Source organism: Ochotona curzoniae, unplaced genomic scaffold (assembly GCF_017591425.1).
Source record: "Ochotona curzoniae isolate NIBS_2020 unplaced genomic scaffold, NIBS_Ocur_1.0 scaffold_2476, whole genome shotgun sequence".
Lineage (NCBI taxonomy): Eukaryota > Metazoa > Chordata > Mammalia > Lagomorpha > Ochotonidae > Ochotona > Ochotona curzoniae.
Window position 1 is genome coordinate 13591747 of NW_024467095.1, and position 16313 is coordinate 13608059.

At 43.0% G+C, this 16313-nt stretch overlaps 1 protein-coding gene across 2 annotated transcripts in view; it reads left to right on the forward strand.

Annotated features, from left to right (window-relative positions):
- PUS7 (pseudouridine synthase 7) overlaps positions 1-8565 on the forward strand; it is a 29447-nt gene extending 20882 nt beyond the window's left edge. For both annotated transcript variants that reach the window (XM_041002202.1, XM_041002203.1), the window contains 4 exons: positions 2060-2161; positions 3842-3971; positions 5377-5468; positions 7485-8565. In XM_041002202.1, coding sequence (XP_040858136.1) covers positions 2060-2161; positions 3842-3971; positions 5377-5468; positions 7485-7621 — 461 coding nt within the window. In that variant the 3' untranslated portion in view covers positions 7622-8565. The remainder of the gene's footprint in view (positions 1-2059; positions 2162-3841; positions 3972-5376; positions 5469-7484) is intronic.
- Positions 8566-16313: the final 7748 nt, after the last annotated feature.

Consider the following 16313-nt stretch of genomic DNA (forward strand, 5'->3'; position numbering starts at 1 on the left):
CTTTAGTCTCACCTGACTACTAATTGATGGAGGGACAGCTAATACATCTATTAGTTGGTTTGTATTCATACCTTTAAATGAAAATGTGCACATCTCTCATTTGAAGAGAGCCTGTGGACTCCATTTGTTCAACTACAGTAGTTGATTTTTGACCAACTAGTAGCAAAAATCTGTTTCCAAACTTCAGTCTGCGTCTATCAGATATGTGTGCCTACCTGAGTATATGGCAGCCTCTCGGTTCGCTCTCAACCAGGACTAGGGGATTTCCTCAAGTGCAGGTCAGACTGGAGCCAGCTTGCCGGGTGCACCACGATCGCATGAGTGTGTGACACAGCGCCAGTGTCACGGTTGCTGTGGATGGTGGCTGTCCTGCACCGAGACCTTTGCCTGGATCTTCTCATTTAAGCCTCACAGTGTTCCTGATCCTTTTCCGCATGAGGACAGTCATTTGCCCAAGGCTCCTCCCACAGCTAATTTAAAAGTGGAAAAGCTGAGGTTCGGAGTCAAGTCTGGCTTCAAGGTTATTGTTCTGTTGACAGCCTGGCTACCGTCCATCGGCTCATGCAACTCGTGACTTGCTTGCAGACTTTAAAAACACACTAAGGTTTTTAATTTGTTCAACAGTCTCTTTTTTTCTACTTTTTAATTAATCAGGTTAATTAATTTTTTAAATTTGAAAGTCATATTCAGAGAGGAGGAGAGACAGAGAGGAAGATCTTCTGTCTATTGAGTCACTCCTTAAGTAGCCTCATTGGCCAGAGTTGCGCCGATCTGAAGCCAGGAAACAGAGCTTCCTCGGGGTCTCCCACACAGGTGCAGGATCCCACAGGTTTGGGCTGTACTCGACTGCGTTTCCAGGCCATAAGCAGGGAGTTGGATGGGAAGCAGGGATGCTGGGATTAGAATCGGTGCCCATATGGGATCCTGGTACATGCAAGGCGAGGACTTCAGCCACTAGGCTACCACGCTGGGCCCAAGAATCTTTTTTTTTCTAAATCCAACATTTTCCCCTCACTCAGTATTGATCAAATTTGGTGTATTCTAATGTCCCATTTGCCACTGTATTTTATTTTTTAAACACAGGCTTTTTGAAAGATTTAGAAATGTATGTGTGTATTTGATAGGCAGTGTGACAGATAGTTAAGATAGGTGAATTGGCAGATCGATTCCTTCATCTGGTAGTTCACTCCCCAATTGTACACAGCAAGTCTGGGTCAGGCTGAAGCCAGGTACCTGGGAACTCCAGCCTGGTCTTCCAGGGCCTTCCCAGCTGCGTTAGCAGAAAGCTGGACTGGCAGTGTCAGCACTCAAACCAGCACTGTGTGGTGGTTGCTGGCATCTTAAGTAGCAGCTGAAGCCACTAAGCCACAAGCCCCATCCCAGGCCATTTTTTAAAAATTGTTTATTGTTTAAAAAAGTGCATCAATTTATGGATGGCTTTCCGAGGGTCTTTTGTAATGTTGAGAAGGGCACAGGATCTGATTCGCAATAGTGGGTCTTGCTAAAAGAGAAGAAATAAACATTGTCCAGGGCCATGTGCCATGAAATATGAGGTCAAACCTCTGCCTGCAGTGCCAGCATTCCATATGGGCTCCTGTTCGAGTCCCACTTGCTCTCCTTCCAACCCAGCTTATTGCTAAAGGCCTAGAAAAACAGCAGAGGATGATCCAATTATTTGGATCCCTGGACTCATGTGGGAGACCCTGCGAAAGTTCCTGGCTCCTGGCTTCAGACTGGCCCAGTAATGACAGTTGTGGAGTGAAGCAGCGGATGGAAGGTCTTTTTCTGTCTCTCATTGCACTTTTCAAATAAAAATGAATAAATCTTTTAAGCAAAGAAATAGATAGTGTTTAGTTTTCACTAAGAGCTCTCTCAGTCTTTAGCAAAGTCTTTAGCAAAGACAGTGGATATGTCTGCTAACTTACCTTACTCTTACGATGTTTCCCAGGCCACTGATCCTGTACTGATTTGTACTTCTGACTTAAAGATACACATGTAATTTTAGGAGACCGAAAATATTGTCTGTTTTCTTAATTTTTCTTTTTTTTTTTTTTTACAGCCACAGCCACCTACATTGAGGAAGACGATGTTCACAATTACTCTATCCACGATGTGGTGATGCCCTTGCCTGGCTTTGATGTTATCTACCCGAAGCACGAGAGTAAGTGACCTGCGTGCGGAAAGCACTTCCGGCAAGTGTAACGTGATTAAACCACTGGCTGCCCAGAGTGGAAGGAAGGAGAACAAAGTCAATACTTTAAATCTAATTTTCTGTTAGAATCCAAGGCTGACAAGAATCAGGGAGGTTCTGATGGAAGCCACAGAGTCCAGGACCTGGAGTTCTACATTAAAATACAGGAGAAGGGCATCGGACTCTGGGAAAGAGCGAAGAGTCCTCCATTCTCTTGGCATTCCATCCAGGATGCCAGGCAGTGGGATGGTGGCCACCCACATGGAGGGTGATCTGTGCTCAGCCTGCCGACTCCGCAAACACTGACCTCCAGACAGCCTGGTGTTATTCTTTTCTTTGATTTTTTTTTCTTAGCTTTATTTAGACTCTCTTCCATATGTCTGATTAATTGCATGTCCTTGAATACATTATCTTCCAGTTGTGATATTCTTTCTTCTGTCTCATTGATTCTATTGGTGAGGCTTTCTGTTGACTTTTTATTTTGCTCTAGTGTATTCTTTAGTTCAAATATTTCAATTTGGTTTTGTTTTATAGTTTGTATCTCTAGTGATACAGTCCTTAAATTTGTTGACTTCTTCCCTTTGTCTCTCACCGTCTCTGAAGAGTTCTGTAATGATTTTTTGTATTCCTTGTCTAGAAGATTTTTAATCGCTTCCTCCTGTCGCTCTAAGATTGAGGTGATCTTTTGCTCATGTTTGAGGGAAACATTTTTTTCTCACTTATGTTGCTTGCTGTTTTCTCCAGAGCCTTTCAGATCTGCGGGTCTTCAAGCCAGTTTTTGTCTTTACGTTGTGCTTGTGGCTTCCAAATACGGGTCGGGAGGCTTCAGCCTCAGTGTGGTCGGTGCTGCCTGCCTGGCTTCTCAGCTGCTTGTGCAGTGTTCCTCTCTGTCTCGCTCTGCTCGCTGTCTGTGGGGCAAGCAGGTCTGTGGATTTACTGCTGATAGCTGTGCTAAGGTGGCTGCTTGGAAAGTTAGCTCTGCCAGTAGTTTCCCAGTTACTGAGTTACCAGGGCTGCTCAGATGTGCTACCAGGCGGCTCCTGCTGCCGGCGTGTGTGTCCCTGCGGGACTTCACCCACCAGGCTTGTATCCCGGTGGGTCCCAGTGTTGTATCTGAGCTGCTAGGCTTTAGCGCTCACCGATGTGAATGTGTCTGAGATGGATGGGAAGAGGGCTGCCGGGATTAGAACTGGCGCCCATGTGGGATTCCGGTGTGTTCAAGGTGAGGATTTTAGCAGCTATGTTATTGCGCCAGGCCCTCGGATCTCTTTTAGCACATTTATTTTTAGCTTTCTCTTTCAGAGGGTGTTTGAAGTCTGTGTATTGGGTGTGTTTCAGCTGTCACTGTGTACAAACATAGTTCAGTAATTCTGGGTGAGGTCGCCCTTTGCGGTTAGCTTGGCAGTGTACCGTGGTTGGTTGCAAAGTTACCTTGCAAATTGACCAGACCAAAGCTGGGGTTCTGTTCTAGTCCCTGATAAAGTAGTACATTCTGACTCCACTGAACAGATTTTCAGATTACAAATTATGATGACTGATTTACGTAGTACCATCTCTAGCTGAAATTGACATCTTGCTCCATTAGTAGTCTCATCGAAGGAAACGTGCTGATGGGCTGCATTGTAACACACTTTCTCTGTTTACTGTCAGTCAGAGACGCCTACAGGGAGATGCTCACAGCAGACAATCTTGACATTGACAATATGAGACACAAAATACGGGATTATTCCTTATCAGGTGCCTATCGAAAGATCATCATTCGTCCTCAGAATGTCAGCTGGTGAGTAACAGCCTGGAATGAAACACAACTGAGTTATCCTTCCTTCCGAGTAACAGTTTCTATTTGAGGTTCCCATGTTTTCCAGTGCTTAGGACCCAGCAGATAAATGTTTCCTAAGTGTTGGATGTTGTTCTTACTGCGACTGCTGCTAGGTGTTCTTCACATCGTCAGGAACTAAACCTGCTGCTGTGAATGCAAGCTTAATAGCACTGCTGAATTACTGAAGAAATCTGTACAGATGAATTTTTTCTTCTATTTCTAAAACAAATGTGCTGATATATGTCTCTGAGCAGATTACCTCAACTCCAGTATTAATCAGTTACGGATCTGATTGCTGTATTCTTCTCAAAGTGTATTTATTATTTATTTGAATGTCAGAGTGATGGGAATTGGTGGGCAGGGAGACCTTTCATCCACTGGTTCACTTACCAGATGGCTGTAAAGGCTAAGATAGGGTCAGGCAGAAGCAGAAGTGTAGAACTCCAGCCAGGGACTCGGGGACATGGGCTGTTTCCCACTGTGTTTCAAGGTGTATTAGCAGCTTGAAGTCAGAAGTGGAGGGCTGGTGTGGTAGCCTCATGGCTGAATCCGTGTCCCGGAGACCCCACTTCCCATCCAGCTCCCTGCTTTGTGGCCTGGGAAAGCAGTCAAGGATAGCCCAAAGCCTTGGGACTCTGCACCTGCGTGGGAGACCTGGAGAAGCTCCGGACTACTTGCTTCAGATTGGCGCAGCTCCAGCTGTTGCAGCCACTTGGGGACTGAATCAACGGACAGAAGATCTTCCTGTCTAAAAAACAAACAAGCAAACAAATAAACAAATCCGAAGTAGAGCAGCTGAAACTCAAACATCACCTATGGGATGCTGGTGTCACAGGTGGCAGCTTAACTCACTGTACCATGAATCCAGTCCTGATTATTTGACTATCATGTATGGAAAGAAAGAAAAACACTTGTATTCATTTTGAAATGTTTTTATTAGCTAGAATTACTTAAGATGTTATTATTTCTCCATGAAATCTTCATACTAGTCCCATAGCCAGTATTTTTTTTCTTTCTATCTCTTCCCTCTTCTCCACCCTGCCCCCCCTTTTCCCCCTTGGTTGTGGGTAGGTTAGCAGAATTGGCCTTGGTTTTCCGAACACCAAAGTGTATTCATTCATTGGCAGTAGATTATTAGTACTGATAGTCATGCATCTTTTACATGAACCAGCATCAGCTGTCTTGATGCTTTATTGGAGTGTAGAGACAATAATTATAAATATCTGCCGCTGTTCTGTTTCAGCAATAGGACCTGTGATTATTTCCCATGAACCTGTGGGGTTTTGCTTAAAAATAACTGGTTAAGAATAACATACTACCTCTTCTCATGATGCACACTCAAACTCACTTTTTGTTTGTTTTGAAGGGAGGTTGTTACATATGATGATCCTAAAATCCCGCTTTTCAACACGGACGTGGACAACCTAGAAGGGAAACCGCCACCCGTGTTTGCTTCTGGTAAGTCAGTTTCAAAATCAGTTCTCATGCAAAACCTTGTTTACTTCTACGCACACCACAGCTCACCCACTCCTGTCACTTCTGTGTTGTTTTGTCTCCTTAGCTGTCTAATCAGGAAAGGTTGGTAAGATGCAGACTGAATATAAATCAACCTGTGAATAGTGAGTGTGATGTTAGATGACTGTGTGTTTTCTCCTTGTGTCCCAGAGAGTTAGGTAAGCAGTAATTCAGGAAGGGGAAAGGACTATTCAGCCTTTAAGGTAGGATGTTCACCTGCCACATTAGAGCCTCTGGGTTTGAATCTCAACAGTGGTGGCTCCAGAGGGAGGGCCTGCCGCCCTTACGGGAAGCCTGGGTCGAGTTCTCAGCCTCCAGCTCCCAGCCCTGGCCATTCCAGGATTTTCAGAGTGAACCAACAGATAGGAGTCTCACTATCAACTTGTCTCTGTCTCTCGAATCTTTGAAAATTTGGGAGTTCAGGAATCAAACCTAAAACTTAAAATTTACATTCCTTTAGGTTTTTTTTTTTTTAAGATTTATTCATTTTTATTTAAAACACAGATTTTCAGAGAGAGAAGGAAAGACATGGAGAGCAGTCTTGTATGCACTGGCTCACTCCCTAAATGCCTGTAATGGCATGAGCTGAGCCGAAACAAGGCTGGGAGCCAGAGTTTTTTTCCAGCTTCGTACACGGGTGCAGGGTCCCACGGGCTTAGGCCATCCCCTGCTGCTTTCCCAGGCCACAGAGAGATGGATTGAAAATGGAGCACTTAAGACAGGAAGTGACACCCATTTGGAATGCTGGTTCCTGTAGGTGGAAGCTTAACCTGCTATGTCACTTTGCTGACCAGCTTTCTTTTTTTTTTTCTTAAACTTTTCCATACTTCCAATTTCCCTTTGCCACAATCTTGCTTTTTTTTTTTTTAAAACTTTATACACTTTTCTTCAGCTTTTCAAGATTTATTTATTTTTATTTGAAAGGCAGATTTACAGAGAAAAGGAGAGACAAACAAGATCTTCCATCTGCTGGTTCACTCCCCAAGTGGCCGCCACGGCCAGAGCCAAGCTGATCTAATTCGGAGCCAGGAGCCTCCTCTAGACTTCCCACACAAGTGTAGGGTCCTAAAAGGTTGGGCCATCCTCTACTGCTTTCCCAGAGCATAAACAGGGAGCTGCTTATGGGAAATGGGGCAGCTGGGACATGAACCGGTGCCCATATGGTATCCTGTCATTTGCAAGGTGAGGACTTAGCCACTAAGCTATCGTGCCAGGTCCGTCGACTTTTTTTTTTTTTTAATTTTTATTTATTTTTAAAGAGTTTTTATTGTTATTTGAAACACAGTGTTAGAGAAAAGGAGAGTCAGAGATCTTTGATCTGCTTGGTTCACTCCCAAAATTGCCACAATGGGCAGAGCTGGGCTGCTCTGAGATTGTTCCAAGTCTCCCTGTAGAATTATGGGTGCGAGGACTTGGGCTATCCTCCACTGCCTTTCTAGGCTATTTGTGGGCAGTTGATTAGAAGTGGAGCAGCTAGAAATTCAACAGGTGTCATAGGAGATTCTGGTCCTGCACGCGGAGGCTTAGCATGCTGTGTCGCAGCTCCAGTCCCATCTTTTTTTTCTTTAAAAAAAAAAAAAATAATAATTTGGGAGACAAAGCTGCCATATATCTGTTTACTCCTCAAATATCCATGATGGCCCGGGCCGGGCCGGGCCGGGCTATGGCCAAAGGTAAAACACAAGCTGGGTCAGTTACCTGTGGCACTGCTGCTGCCTTCCAGTTCCGAGGAGGCATGGAACCCAGACGCTGGTCTTAAGCAGGGGCTTAGCCACTAGGTCCTTTGCGTGGAAGTTGGCAGGTGGAATTCCCACAGCCATGCAGCGCTGTCTCACAGATCTCTTACTTGGGAACTAGAAGCCTGCGCCCGGCAGCAGAGACCTTCGTCTTTGTGGGTATGAGTCTGTCTGTCTTTGCAGCCACGTTCATTTTCTCACGTTTCTCTTTGTTGCCTGGCAGAAGGCAAATACAGGGCTCTGAAAATGGAATTTTCTCTTCCTCCATCTACTTATGCCACCATGGCCATCCGAGAAGTGCTCAAGATGGATACCAGCATCAAGAACCAGACCCAGCTGAACACAGCCTGGTTCCGCTGAGTGTGACCTGCTCCGTACAGAGTGTGCACTGCCTGGCTTCCTGTTCCTTTTCCCTTAATGCTGACCTGAAACAGACTTTGAACCTTTGTGCTAAAGGTTGTTTTTTAAATATCTTTATTGGTTTGAAGAAATAATTTGCAGCGTTTTTGTGTATAAACATATCTTGACGATCCTAATTTTAGCTCAGAGGATATAAATTGTTCAGAATATATTTCAGGTGCTTAAGTCATAGCAAAATATCAGTTTTAGTGGCTTTCGAAGTTAACAGAGGAGTTTGATTTAAAATAGCAATTTTTGGTTTTGCTGCTACGCCCTCAACGGAGAACTGTTATTTTTAACACATGCCACCTAGCGTACCATATGTTTGAAGGGCAAATCAGAAGCAGATCTTGACTATGGCTGAATAGATTGAGAGCCCCCATCTGTGAATGTGAACACAGCACTTGCGTGGTTTCAGTGATAATGAAGCATCTAGTGTTGTACCCACACGAATGACTGTCGCCATTCAGCTGATGTAGCTGATTCAAGAGCGGGTCCGTGCATTGCTGAGTTGTTGTGGCTTCTGCGTTTAGCTGATCAACACCTGATGCCAGAGTTGCATCGATGGGACCTTTTTCTTGATGGAAGCCCGTGTGGCTCATTTAATGAGTTAAGGCCTAATTCTTAACTCTTGGTGCCTTCTCTGTCCAGAACTCTTCGCACAGGGTCAGACTTTGCTCAGAAACAATGGGGGAGAAGAAAACTTGGAAAATTTACAAGGGCTGCTTCTGCGAAAAGCATTCACCCTCTCTCACCAGTGGCTTAGATATTTCCTTTACTGGCTGCACATAAAACTCTTCTCTGGGGTGTGAAAGGAGAAACAGGCCTTTCCAAAGTTATGTAACATAATGACCAATTTTTATTTTTTATTGTTTCTAAACTCAAATGTAATAAATATTTTTAAAAAAACAACTTTTGTACTGGATATATAAGTCCAACTTTAAAAAAACTAAGACTCGGGCCTGGCGCGGTGGCCTAGCAGCTAAAGTCCTTGCCTTGAATGCACTGGGATCTCATATGGGTGCTGATTCTAATCCCAGCAGCTCCGCTCCCTTCCAGCTCCCTCTTGTGGTCTGGGAAAGCAGTTGAGGATGGCTCAATGCCTTGGGACCCTGCACCTGCGTGGGAGACCTGGAAGAAGTTCCTGACTCCTGGCTTTGGATTGGCACAGCTCCAGCCATTATGGTCATTTGGGAAATGAATCATCGAATGGAAGATCTTCTCTGTCTCTCCCTCTCTCCATATATCTGACTTTGCAATAATAAATAAATCTTTTTTAAAAAAAATCCGGTTTCTTTAAAAAAGAAAAAAACAAATATATATATGGCCTGATGCAATACCCTAGTGGCTAAATCCTGCCCCGGGACCCTGTGTCGGTACTAGATTATGTCCGGCTGTTCCAGTTCCCTTCCAGCTCCATCATCATGGCCTGGGAAAGCAGTAGGGGATGCCCCAAAGGACTGGGATACTACACCCATATGGGAGACCAGGAAGAAGCTCCTGGCTTCTGGCTTCAGATCAGTTAAGCTCTGGCCATTGTGGCTACTTGGGAAGTAAACCAGTGGACGGAAGATATTTCCTTCTATCTCCTCCCTGTAAATCTCCCTTTCCAATAAAAATAAATATACATATTTTAAAAATGAATATATGTACATGCATTTCTACCTATATATCTGTTTATCTTGTGTTTTGCGCAGAGGTTGCTTTATATCAGAGCATAAGATATTTGTCTTTGGGACTAACTCACCTCACTGAGCATAATGGTGTCTAGTTGGGGCAATTTTGTTGCATGTTGTAGAATTTCTTTGTTTTTTTTTTTTACATTGCATTTTGTGAGACAGTTTCATAGGCTCTGGGATTCCCCCATCCCCTTCCTGTACCCTCCCCCCATGGTGGATTCCTCCACCTTGTTGCAGTATTACAGTTCAGATTAAATCAAGATTCTTTCGTTGCAATCATATACCAAGCATAGAGTCCAGCATCTTATTGTCTAGATAAATTCAACAGTTTCTTGGGGAGACCTTCTCTGGTCTGAAGGTAGAGCTGGCAGAATATCATCCCGATCAATTAGAAGCCCCAGCACAACATCAACCACAACATTTACAACATTATGGAATTAATTGACATGGTATTGAGTGATCAGTACGTTAAAACAATGCAAGTTCTTAACCACATCCTGATTTGAACATGTGGGCTAAGTGAGGGGACAGAAGAGGCAGGTGATTCTGCACTCGGACCTTCCTGGATTGGATGAAGCCCAGAAACCTGTCACTCGGCAGTCCCTGGAGGGGAAATCACTTGTACATGCAGTAATCATTTTGGCTGCAAAGTTCCAGACTCTTTTTATTCATCACATTAACTCACTTCTGAGAGTATTTAAGCTAATAGTAAAAACTCTATAATAGTCCCTGTACAATGATTTTTTTAAGGAATTGTAGTAGGTTCAATTATTTTTCACATTATTGCAAGTAAACACATTTTATTGAAATTTAACGAACAGTATGGATTATTTGTAGTAAATTCAGATGGCTTTCATTTACATTGAAGATTCCTCAAAAGTTTAGCTTGGCCAGCCCACCAGGTACGTTTAACGTAAAACTTGCAGGATCTGGGAAAACAGAGCAAGGACATCTTGGGAATAGTTTACCTTTGTCCTTGGCCTTGAGGTTTTACATAAGAAGCAGCTGGAGGAGCACCAAATCCATCGATGATACTGACAAGTAACTAACTAGTTTTAAACACGCAGGATGAGGTGCAGAAATAGTAGGAGCTGGCAAGGTCATTAGAACTGGCTCACATCCAGTTCAGAGCTGCAATGCCCGCCGGGCCCAGTGCACTTGAAGGCAGGTGGGAAGGACAGCTGTGAACAGAACAAGCAGAACAGGAGAGGGTCCAAGTGCCCTGCCAACCACTGACTGGCCACTCAGGAGAGATGGGGTTGTAGGGCCTGGCTGCCTGTCTGTAGCACTCTGTGGGTTGGGTACTTCACATTCTGTGCAATACCAAGATGATTCATGATATTTGTTAAAACCCACAAACCTGCACTGCACAAAGAATGAACCCTAATACAAACTATGCAGCTTAGTTCGTAATTTAGGGTCTTTTTAAAAATCACTCATGAAATGTATCATGATGAAGATATTAGTAACATGGGAAACTGTTGGGGAGACAGGGGGTATGTGCTAACCTGTATACTACCAGCTCAGTTCATTTGTAAACATAGAATAGTTTTAAAATGTCTGTTGAGGGCCTGGCGTGGTAGCCTAGTGGCTAAAGCCCTCATCTTGCATGTGCCGGAATCCCATATGGGCGCTGGTTCTAATCCCAGTGGCCCTGCTTCCCATCCAGTTTCCTGCTTGTAGCGGGGGGAAGCAGTTGAGGACGGCCCAAAGCCTTGGGACCCTGCACCTGCGTGGTTCATCACAGCTCAGCACAGATGGCTGTTTGTGCGTTATCCAGAAAGGGTGTTCAGGATCCTACTAAGGAAGCAGGCTTTATTGAGGAAAAGGCAGAGGATCCAAGAGGCTGCAACTTCGTAAGTCAGGTAAATTAGAAAAATGTTGAATGTATGGGGATTCATTTATGTATTGAACGCTGTCCATCCTTACCCCATCCATTCAGCATCCCTAGTTGCAGATGAATTGGAGTACTGTCTTCAGGTGAGATCCCTTTGCCTTACATGGAGTTTTCTATGTATCTGCGTTAGAGCTAGCTGAGAGGGGCACCCTTGGTCCCACCTGTTGTCCTCTTCGCCCTCGTGAGGCTCAGCAGTGAACTGCAGAAGTAGAGAATGAATGAGGTTTACAGGTCATGCTGGATATCTAGTGCCCCGTGTGCCTCAGCATCCATGCCTTGTCTGATGTCCTTGTCTGGTCTCCCTGCAACTCCCCCGTCCTGTCTGAGCAGCTGAAAATCAGTTCTTGATTCCTTTATTCCCTCCATCAGATACATTGCATGCTCTTATTATCTGAGAAGTTACAGAAGTTAAAGAATATACTCTCAGAACCCTCCAACCAGTACCACTGTCTGTGTGGGAAAACACTCATGCTAGAGAGAAGGCAGATCCCAGACAGCCAGTGCGAGAACAGGGTGGATTTCACAGCCCAGTCGGCATCCTAGAACCGAATTGGGTGCCATTTTGCTTAAGGAGGCAAAGGCAAACGAAAGGACTGATCATACACTGAGCTGGGAGTGAACTCATTTCTGACTCAGTGAACTGCAACAACATGGCATTCTACAGGTTCCACCCAGGGCAGGTCTGGGTAGCTCTCAGACCTGACGGCCAGCACATCAAGAACTCTAGTAGTGACACGTCAGGTGCCATTCTGTATAGTGTGGCAAAGAATTTAAGACTGCAGGGGGACAACAGTGAGCTGTGCATATGCTGAGCTTGATGAGAACTCATCAAGCTCATTGCACCGCACTGACAACCACAGGAAAATAGTACCAACTATGGCATTGTATGGGTCAAAATAGGTCCATGTGGCCCTAGATCTAAGGTCCAACAGGTTCCTACCAGATCAGCACCACCAGCAACCTAGCTATATAGCACACCTGGAATCTGCGTAATCCTGGACCTGCTCCAACTGCACCTGGGACATGTTCTAGATCATGTCCAACTCGCTAAACTCTGATTTTTGATTTTCTGTGCCTAAACTTGGAATGTGCTGTCTGGTTAATTATCTTTAGCCCTCTACAATCATACTTCTGTACTTCTGGTATTCAGCGGAACAGCAGAACAGCACATAGTACAAGCAGAAATTCCTAAATATGGGATTGCTTTATTCTTTTGCATTTTATCTATCTATCTATCTATCTATCTATCTATCTATCTATCTATCTATCTATCTATCTATCTATCTATCTTTCTATCTATCTATGTATCATCTTCCAGGAGAAGGGAAGCTTGTTATGGTCGGGCACTATGTGTGTCTACATTGGATCAAATCCCAGAAGCTTTCCATACAAGGTGGGTGCTAGATTCATTCACTGAGGCAACGAATGACTGATGCTTGGGTTTATTTCAGAGAGCTGGTTTCAGGTTCTGGCCTCACTCGTGATTTCAGCTTCCTGCTAATACAAGCTCTGGGTGGAAGTAGTAGCCAAGTCCCTGCTAACTATATGGAAGATTTGGATTGCGTTTTCCCAGATTCCAGCTTCAGCTGGGCCCACTGCACGCTATTGTGTTTGAGGAGTGAGGCAGCATTAATCAAATAAATAAATAAATAATTTTAAAAAGGACATAAAATTGATTGGGTTTGATTAGATGTTATAGATAAATAGATATCATTTATCTAAACTTTTACACAAATTTCTTTTAAAAAATTGCTCTAGCAAGTCAAGGAAATCTCTGGCCTGTTAATAGGCTGCTGGCTCACACTTTTCATAAGGTATTTGAGAAATAAGTGTTGTATGTCTCGAAATAATGATCTGAAAGCCCTTGGTAAAATACAATCGGAGATACCTTGGCAGTGTCGCTGCTGCCTGTACTGCCTCTGAGGGATCCAGTATGTTCTGGGTTCTATTACTCTGGTCTTAATCGCAGCACTATACGGATATGTGCTAGATGATGAACATAAAGAACAATGTGAACGCAATGTGGAAAAAATCCCCACACACAGAACTTCTAAAAAGTGGTTTGAATTAAATGTTTTCATCTTGAATTGATTAATTTGTTCCATTAAATGTTCAGTTTGGTTTGTGTGTGGATAATTATTTATACACATTGCATGTTCCTGTGGCAAGGGATCACCTGCCACGTCATCAGGTTAATTACGGATCAGAGGGAGCCCGTGCCTAAGGATAGGTCAGAAAGAGTGAGTGCGTGCTCCTACACTGACGATCGATGGGCCTCTCAGTTCCCGCCCTAGCAAACTGGCCAGAGCCGAGAGCCGAAACCTGCATTCAGATGTGAAGCTAACCAGGAGAGACTCACCTCCTCTAGGTGACCTGTTAAGGCCTTCTCTAGAACCTTGCTTAGCTTCCTCCCTCCTTCCACGGCGATGAGTGGACCCAGACAGTCTAATTGAGAGCACTGTGCACCTTGGAGCTTCCCCAGCAAAATGCCTCAGGGATTCTCAGAAGTTTTCAAGCCCATGCTTGCGGAACTACAGCTCCTGCAACTTGGGTTTTGCACTAAAGAACCTTCTGGCTCAGAAGTCATTTAGAAAACTCATTAAAAGACACAGCTGTGTAGTTTTCCCAGGCATTTTGGCAAAGCTGGAAAAATGAGAAACCTTTTTAAATTGATCTCAAAGGAATAGAAACTAAATCTGCTTCAGGAAGTCAGTGTCAAAAAAAAATTTCTCCTTATGGAGTTCATTAAAACTTTGTCATTATTAATTGCAGCAGCATCCTGCTCAGCAGGCCACTGCCCAGGAGACAGTGGGGATGCCTAGTCTTTTGGGAAAGGTCCTGTTGCCCAACTGTGGGCATCAGAGCAGAAGTTTCAGTGCAGTGGGAAAATATCCTCTTGGGAAACTAAAGTTCCAAACATCTTATCCATGGATTGTTTGGATTCCTCATTCCCACATTTGGATAAAATAAGCCAAATAAGCTTCAGCATGTTCCAGAAATGGTACTAACACCTTTATATGCATTTTTATCATCAAAATAATATATAAAAATAGCTGTTATCTCTCTGCTCATAATGGAAGCAAGTGCAAACAAGTTAAATGATGCATACAGACTCCTATGAGGATATTTATAATTTTGGTGAACGCATACAAAATAAATATGCAAGGATTCCAAAATGTTTTTTTCCTAAAGTAAAGTTACCTTCTATTTCTAATTTTCCATGGATCTTTTGAAATACTCTGGTGTGCATGAATTTCAAATTGATTCCATTTTCTTCATTTTTTTCCTCATAGAGAATCCAGTATGTTCTCATTATATCTATTCACAGCCCCTAGATCACTGTCTGATCAACCACTCTGCAGGGAAGCGAAATAGGGAAGCGTTAAATGAAGATATGATAATACAGGGTAGAAGTAAGAATTTTGAATTATCCAACCTGAACATTTCATGCTGCTAATATATACCAAACCTTGTCCCCATTAACCTGGGGTCTAGCTCCATCTTGCCCTTGGCAATACACTATTTAGGAACTTTGGCTGATGAACTAATAAGATATAATGTTTGATTCCTGTGTGGATGTTGATGTCTTGGTTCCTGTGTAAGTCTTAACAAAGCCATGGGGCATGCTTAGCGTTTAAAAGCATCAGAATGTGTCTTGGTCCTCTGAGAAGGATCTTACAAGGCAAGATTAGAGGTGTACAAATTTTTATTTCGGAAATGGTACGAGGAAAATGGAGGAGAGATTTAGATTCTTGGACTAAAGAAGGTCACTCCGTAATGAAGAAATCTGGTAGAAACTACTGAACCAAATCATCAAACTTAACATTATTAAAACAAAGCACATTCACACTGTACACCCCCTGATGGGATGCACTGAGATCCTACTGTCAACCATGCAGAATTCTTCCCTAAACAATTCTGGCTAAACTTAGCTATGAGGGGTCCGAATTTGAGGACATTGCACAAAATAAGCAGCATGGATTCCTCAAGGAATGTCAGTTATATGAAAGACAAGGTTGAGAGAACAGGATGAGAGGAACTGAGACCGAGAAGTGAAGACACTAAAACCCAAAGCCCAAATTCAGGGATCCATTAAATAATATGGATCAATGGTAAATTGCATGAGTATGAAAATGATAATTTGTTTAATGCTTATTCTTAGGAAATATTTGCTAAATCATTATGGAGCGGCTAGAGATATGTGTGTCCATGTACTCTACTGTTATTAACTCATGTCTAAATTATACTTTCAAATGACATATTATACACACACATACGTATCATATACATATATATATATCTGTATCTGTATATATACCCTGATAACTAGCTATCAACAGAAGGCAATATAGACAGGTGATAAATAGAAAATATATTGAGATAGCAGCAAATCTAGTTAATATTATAGGAGATGTGGATATTTGTTATATGGTTCTTTAAAAAAGCTCTACATATTTAAAAATTCACAATACAAGTTGGGGAAAAAGTAGACAATTCTGTGTGTGAAAAAAAAAATCTCTCATCAAAGTAGAAGCTGAAACACTCTCAAATGCTGAAAGATCAAATGCTTTACCCTTTAAACAGAAGAAAGCAGGAGGACATCGATACTCAGCACTTTTGCTCAGTATTGTACTGAACGATCCGGAAGTGCAGTGAAGCAAGGAGGAATAAAATGCATGCAGATTGAAAATGAAGGAGAAACACGTCTTCATCCTCAGACCACAGAGATGTGTATGCTCAGTGTGACACTGAGTAACGTCCTTCCTCCAGTTGCAGACCACAAAACATTCCGTTTTTCATCTTGAGGGTGTTTCTGTTCATTCCTAGTTTGACAAGAGTTTTTATCAAGAGCTGATTTTAAAATTGCCTTCTACTTCACTTATTAAGATGTTAATACTTTGTCTCTAACTCTTAGTGAATTATCAAACATTAAATCAACCCCTCCTTCTGGGATAAATGCTGCTTACTCTGATGTGTTCAGAATTGAGTGCATTTTTTTTTTTTTAGTTTATTTATTTGAAAGGTAAGAGTTACAGATTGCCAGGCTAATGCCAGGATCCAGGATCATCTTCCAGCG